The 7,288-nt window shown below is 35.5% G+C and overlaps 1 protein-coding gene across 2 annotated transcripts in view; it reads left to right on the forward strand.

Annotated features, from left to right (window-relative positions):
- The window catches only part of SOCS6 (suppressor of cytokine signaling 6), a 29,893-nt gene extending 23,723 nt beyond the window's left edge, over positions 1-6,170 (forward strand). For both annotated transcript variants that reach the window (XM_074899295.1, XM_074899296.1), the window contains exon 2: positions 185-6,170. In XM_074899295.1, the coding sequence (XP_074755396.1) occupies positions 310-1,914 (1,605 nt within the window). In that variant the 5' untranslated portion in view covers positions 185-309 and the 3' untranslated portion in view covers positions 1,915-6,170. The remainder of the gene's footprint in view (positions 1-184) is intronic.
- Positions 6,171-7,288: the final 1,118 nt, after the last annotated feature.

Genomic DNA, 7,288 nt, shown 5'->3' on the forward strand with positions numbered 1-7,288 from the left:
CACATGTAGCAGATTCATTTTTTTGAGCCTGGTTGGTTTCCTAGTCAGCTCCTATATTTACTTTTATTTGATACCCATCACTTAACTACTGCAATTTCTGTTTTGTTTGGAGAGGGGGAAACCCTTATGGATAATTTAAAAAATATTTCTTTTGTGAATTTAATTGTTTTTCGTTTGTTTCCAGGAAATGGCTCTTGAAGTTAAATGAGGCTGGATAAAACACATGAACGAAGCAGAAGCTGCTCTGCATGTGTTAGGGCTGTATCACCACAAGCACTGCTGATCAGTAAGACTTGGTAACTTGTCATAATGAAGAAAATTAGTCTCAAAACAATTCGCAAGTCCTTTAACTTAAATAAAAGTAAAGATGAAAGCGACTTTGTAGTGGTTCAGCAGCCATCATTAAGTGAATTTGGAAAAGATGACTCCTTGTTTGGCAGCTGCTATGGTAAAGATTTGGCTAGCTGTGAAGTCAATACTGAAGATGAAAAAGGAGGCAAAAATAGATCAAAAAGTGAAAGCTTAATGGGTACGTTAAAAAGGAGGCTTTCAGCAAAACAAAAACAGAAAGGCAAAGGCAGCACACCATCTGTAAGCTCTGCAGATGATGACACCTTTTCTTCCTCATCTGCTCCAATAACCTTCAAAGATGTGCGAGCTCAAAGACCTCTGAGATCCACTTCCCTCCGTAATCACCATTACAGTCCAACTCCATGGCCCCTTCGATCTACAAATTCAGAAGAGACTTGCATCAAAATGGAGGTGAAAGTCAAGGCCTTGGTCCATTCCTCTAATCCAAGCCCAGCACTGAATGGTGTTCGAAAGGACTTCCATGACTTGCAGTCAGACAACGTGTTCCAGGAACAAAACAATGCATTAAAAAATACGGAATCTCAGAACGGAGACTTGCATCTTCATATTGATGAACATGTGCCTGTAGTTATTGGATTAATGCCTCAGGACTACATTCAGTATACTGTGCCTTTAGATGAGGGAATGTATCCTTTGGAAGGATCACGTAGTTACTGTCTGGATAGTTCCTCACCCATGGAAGTTTCAACTGTTTCTTCTCAAGTGGGAGGAAATACTTTCCATGAAGAAGAGAGCCAAGTGGATCAGGATGTAGTCGTTGCACCAGATATCTTTGTGGACCAGACAGTGAATGGTTTGTTGATTGGTACCACAGGAGTCATGTTGCAAAGCCCAAGAGTTAATCACAGCGATGTCCCTCCACTCTCACCTTTGCTACCTCCAATGCAGAATAATCAAATCCAAAGGAACTTCAATGGATTGAATGGCACAGATGCCCACGTGGCTGAAAGTATGCGTTGCCATTTGAATTTTGATCCTAACACTGCCCCTGGAGTTGGAAGAGTTTATGATTCTGTACAGAACAGTGGTCCTATGGTTGTGACGAGTCTCACAGAAGAACTGAAAAAACTTGCAAAACAAGGATGGTACTGGGGCCCCATTACACGTTGGGAGGCAGAGGGAAAATTAGCTAATGTGCCTGATGGCTCGTTTCTTGTTCGAGATAGTTCTGATGATCGTTATCTTTTAAGTTTGAGTTTTCGTTCCCATGGAAAAACTCTTCACACTAGAATTGAACACTCAAATGGTAGGTTTAGCTTTTATGAACAACCAGATGTGGAGGGACATACATCTATAGTTGACTTAATTGAACATTCAATCAGGGACTCTGAAAATGGAGCTTTTTGCTATTCGAGATCCCGACTGCCTGGATCTGCAACTTACCCAGTGAGACTGACAAATCCAGTGTCTCGGTTTATGCAGGTGCGTTCTTTACAATACCTGTGTCGTTTTGTAATACGTCAGTACACCAGAATAGACCTGATTCAGAAACTGCCTTTGCCAAACAAAATGAAGGATTATTTACAGGAAAAGCACTACTGAAAGCTTATGGGAATCTTGCATCTTGCACTTTGGGAACGACAACAACAAAAAGAGATTGAATTACAGTTTACAGACTTTCATTCTTATCAAAATCTTTTGCTGCCATAAAAATATTTCATTTTTGTGTGTAAAAGAAAAGTAATGCATTTGGATTTATGTTTGTTTGGGGGTTTTGTGTATTTTGGGGGGCTTTTTTTTTTTTTTTTTTTTTGAAAGAATGATCTCAAGTTTATTTTTAGAAGTGTGAAATAGCTATCTTTCATCAATGTGCAGATTAATCACAATGTGAATGATCAAATTCTCCTTAATTTCCCCCAAGTCCTTTGCTGCTATCCACTGTGATTTTTATGCATTGAAAGCACATTTCATGTGTATTCAACCATAAGTAAAAGTCAGATGAAACTTGTTGAATGGAATTTTTTTTTCCCCTTTAAAATAGCCTGTTTGAAAAAAATGATCATGGGTAAAAAACATACTGGTATTCTAAATTACAGAATTTACATCTGTGTTAAAAATTATTTCCTAGTATCCTAATTATAAATTTCTATAGAGATATGCCATAATATAGAACTTAAAGCTGTGTGATAAGAACGTGGTTATGCAGCATATCTTTGGAAAAAACCCCAGCTTTCTCCCGTATTGTTTGTACACTCATATTTGAGAAGGTTGGTTCAGCCTTCTTCTTGTCTCAGTATATTGTCCTTCTAAAAATGGCCTTTAATAATTAAAAAAAAACCCTAGTCTTTTAAAGTCAGTGTGTAGTACCTATAAGGAATTTGCAATATTGGGGTCTTGTCAAATAATACCTTTTAAAATCATGCCATCAGTTAAATAAATTAACACCTGCCAGGTCCCCTCTTTCTGTCCTTTTCCCTCCTACCTCCTCTTGGAGGGCAGGGGTGGGGAATTTCCTGGATTTGTAGGAAGACTCTAGGAATTCTTATTAGGGGAACATAAATTGATAAGCCATTTTAGGGATGGGGTAAAACTTATAATAGGTTGATTTCTACAATATATATTCAAGCTACTTGAAATTTAATCATTTTTCATTTTGCATTTCTTTCACTTCAGAAATGCAGTAATACACTAATGTCCTTTGTATCGTTTTCCTCTTTTTTTTTTTTTTTTTGCATATTCTTTGGGGAGGAAGGAACAGGACTGATAACATTTTGGGAGGAAGATGCTTAAAATGCATCTTTCAAGCTCTGTTCTCATAGCATTTCAAAGTATGGGTAGAAGAGGTTTGGATATATACTGACCGCAGAAAATGTTTCAGTTTACTGTCGTAAAGTATGTTTTGACATGAAATATTGAATCAATTAAGTAAATGGTTATAATATCTGTCAAAGATTCTGGCATTTGAAAAGCTTACAGTTATTCTAACCTTCTGTAGGGAAAAAAGACTTTCAGTGGGGAGTACAGGTTCTACACTGTAATATTTTTGTCATGCAAGGTTAATCCATGGCATTTTACTGTTTTGTTTCATGTTTTTTTTCCCACCATGATTCTATCACTTTTACGAGTTTTGTTGAAGGGGTCATAGCTAGCTTGGGAGGGAGGCTTGCTTTGCCTGCCTCTGTCCCAGTTTTGTATTTTAGAAAGTCATCTTCCCCATCTCTGGTAGGAGTTGTTAGTCAGTAAACATCACTTTAGAAAAGGCTGTTCATCCTTGATACAGCTTTCTTGTTTAGATAATTTTCTTCTTGTTTAATCTAGCCTTTTTGTCCCCTGATATGAGTCTTTAGTAATGGATACAGTATTGCTGCAAGGTGGTGCAGTAGCACTACATCTTGGGTTGCCTGAATTGATAGACAAAATTTATATTTTTTTAATTTATTTTTTGACCATAATGTTTAACTAAAAAATAAAAAAAAATCAAAGGTAGATAAAGGCTGCCTTTGCTTTTAAGGGAGGGAGAATAAGGATCTCTTCTTTAGTCTGATAAAGTTTTAAACGTAAAAGGAAAAAAAATCTAGAGCAGTCTATATGTGTTATTTGTTGGCTCTGCCATTGAGATACATGTATGAAAGTGTGAATTCTGTTTTCTTTTTTTTCCTCTACTGACTTCCCCCCTCTGGCTCCCCCCTGAATCATGATCACTAACTTTATTCAAAAAGGCACAATAACCTATTGTATGGTACAGTGTTCTGATTCTGTCTGTGGGGAGGAAAAAGAAAATAATTTTTGTGGATTTCAGATGCATATTTTTAGAAAAAAAACCTCTGGCATTTTCTTCACTTCAAAAATTCTTTCCCTGTACAAGCTAGAGGGCCTATGCATTCTACAGAATCTTTGAAAGATTATAGTATATTAAATACTTTCTTTGCCATTTAATACCACTATTGAATGCATTAAACATATGTTTATGCTATGCCACATGCATACATGCATTAATTTAGCAGTCATTGCATTGAAACTTAAATATTTGAAGTTATAGTATCCTGGTCTTATTGCTGAATTGAAAAACATGCAAGAACAAACTTGCTAAACTTCTTGCCTGTGTCTATAAATTTTAGTTTGTTTACTCACACAGTTGTTTTTTTTTAAAACCCTTTAGTTTGGCTGTCCAGTTTTTGAATTGCCTTCCTTGCTGTGTTCTTCATCTGTGAATTTAATCAGGTCAAGTTAACTTTGTCATTCCCTCCCCCCCCACCCCAAGCTTCCACAAAAGAAACACTGTAAAGTGGTTGAGGCCTAGGATGTGAGAACCATATAGCACTTTGTTTCTAAATAAAAACTGGTGATGATATTTCTACTAAGCTCAAAATAATTTAAATCAGTAGTAAGTAGACACAAATACTTATTTTTACAGGTTTCATTAATCAGAACCTTGCAGTATTTTTTCATACTGCGGTAACTGGCCAGCCAGGAGAAGGAACCCAGAAAAATGACTTTGAAAGCATTAAAGATACTTACAATTTCTTATAATAAAGGTTAATATAAAAGAAACACAGTAACATTTAGTTCTGAGACAATTTAGAAGTACTCAGAGTAACCCCAAAAATTGTCTTGACTTCTGCTTTGTGAAAATTAGAGGAACAAAATGTCCTTGACAAATAAGAGCAAAATGATTGAGGATATTTTGGGGACCCGTGGAAGTAGATACACTAGGAATAAAATCTAACTGACAATGATCCTTATAGAGTAGAAATATAGCTATTTATTCATCACAACAGTTTAAGGTTCAAAAGGTATACTTTTTATGCAGTTGAATTGTGGAAAAATGTTTTTGGAAACAAAGCTTTTAAATAAGACTCCTTTTTTGAGCATCTGAAATGATTGACTTTATTGATAAAATTGTTTTGCCAATTAGGAGACTAAAACAACACCTTGTATTTGGAAATGGAAAAATAAATTTGCACAACTTTCTCTGAGTGTTTTTTTTTTTTTTTTTGTAAGCCAGTGTTATAAACAACTGAAAGTGATTTGTATTCTTTGATCTATTTGAAGGATATAGCACTTATCCTACTGTTGACATAGTGAATGCCATCTTTTTATCAAAATGTTTTTCTGTCAGAAGGATCAGAAATGCAATTATTAATTAAACTCTTTGTTCTCAGATGAGCTGACTTTGCATTTTGTTAAAGCCAATTTATTTCTGTGAATATTGACTGCTGGGCTAAGTGAAATCTGTGCAGTTTTTGTTTTGATGCATTTCATCTATGTGAATAATGGAATTATAAATTTAAAACCTCATACCAGCAATACCAGCTATGATTCTGATGAAAAGTATTTCTTTGTTATTGAACTTTCAAATTCTGTGCTAAGCTATGGATAAATTAATGATTGCCAATTTAATTTCTTAAAATCTTTTTATGACTGCAAAGAACAACAATTACAGGCGTTCTTTATAAAGAAAAAATGGGCTAGATGGTAGTCCATAATATGGGAAATATGGCATTGTTGTATCTGGAAAGTGTTCTAAATTCTACACAGATAATGAAAAATTCTTAAAGACTTTTGTATGAATACCTGTTGGGTTAAAGAATTTTTATAGTGATGATGGAGTGCCATGAAGTTAATACTTTCAATCCAGATTGCTGTAGTTTACACTTTTCTCTGTTTCAGATCTGGTGTGCACTGTTTGTACCAAGCACGCCACAGAGTGAATTATCCAAAGTCCATTGATTTTAATGTGTTTTGGTTTGTAAACAAAATTATAGTAATTACTTGCACATTTTTGAAAAATAATTGTATAAGGGTTTATGTATCTGCTTCTGGATACAGTGTGTAAATAAAAATTTCATTCACAAAGAGATTTGTGGAGTGTTCTATACCTTAATAACATTCTAAAACAAAAAAACCTGAGACACATTGTAAAATTTGGGCATCTGACTTAAAAATTTAAATTTTAACGGTCACAATTTAAACTGTTCTATATTTTTTTAACCCTTGCTAGTTGACTTTTCAAAACATTTCTGTATACTGATTATATTAATTCATACTTTTGAAAGCAAGAAAAAAATTGCAAGGACTTAATCAGAATATGATTTCTAAGAGGTCTGCATACATACGTACATATGCTGAGCTAACTTTTTGATAATTTGGGGATTTTTTTTCCTTAAAGTTACAGAATTCATAACAAAAGTCTCCATTTCTTTAAAGGTCTTGTATTCCAATCTCTTGTATTCCGATACCATCTCTTGTATTCCAAGCGTGCTGGTTTAAGCCCTGCTGGGACCGGAGACCACGTTGCCATTGTCCCTCCCCCACCCTCGGATCGAGTAGGGCACAAACCCCGGGGGTTGAAACAAGGAGAAATTTAATACAACAGTGTAACAAACAATATGAGCAACAACAATAGCAATAATAACAACAATAAACAGTAATAACAGTAAGCAAGACAAAAGATATACAGAGAAATACTGCAGTGAGCACATCCAGCCCGCCATGCGTGCTTCCCGCGCCAAAAGCCCGAAAGGAAAGCTTCCCGCGCTGCTGCGCTGGACCTGATGTCAGCATGGTATAAATAACCCGGCTGGAGATCCCTTCCCACTGTTGGGGAAACTTAACCCTATCCTAGCTGAACCAGGACACCAAGCAAGCAAATAGTTCTTACTTAGTTCCAAAATTTAAAAAAAAAATTATATGTTGTAGGTCTTCATGTGCTTATTTGATGCTGTCCTAGATTCACTTTAAAAAGGGACTTTTTAAACCCTGTGAAATCACACAATTAAACCAGAAGCTCAAGGATAAATAATTTCTATGTTATGAAAGGTATGCACAATTGTTCACATTTTTTCATGTAGTTGGGACTCCACAGACTCACAACTCAAATTCAAGATGACCACCAGCTCTGTAGATCTTGGTTATAACTGGTTTTGATTTTTTTTAAACAAACAAAAACCTCAGCCTTGGTAGCAAGTAATTATTT

The sequence above is a fragment of the Athene noctua genome, chromosome 2 (assembly GCF_965140245.1).
Source record: "Athene noctua chromosome 2, bAthNoc1.hap1.1, whole genome shotgun sequence".
Taxonomy (NCBI): domain Eukaryota; kingdom Metazoa; phylum Chordata; class Aves; order Strigiformes; family Strigidae; genus Athene; species Athene noctua.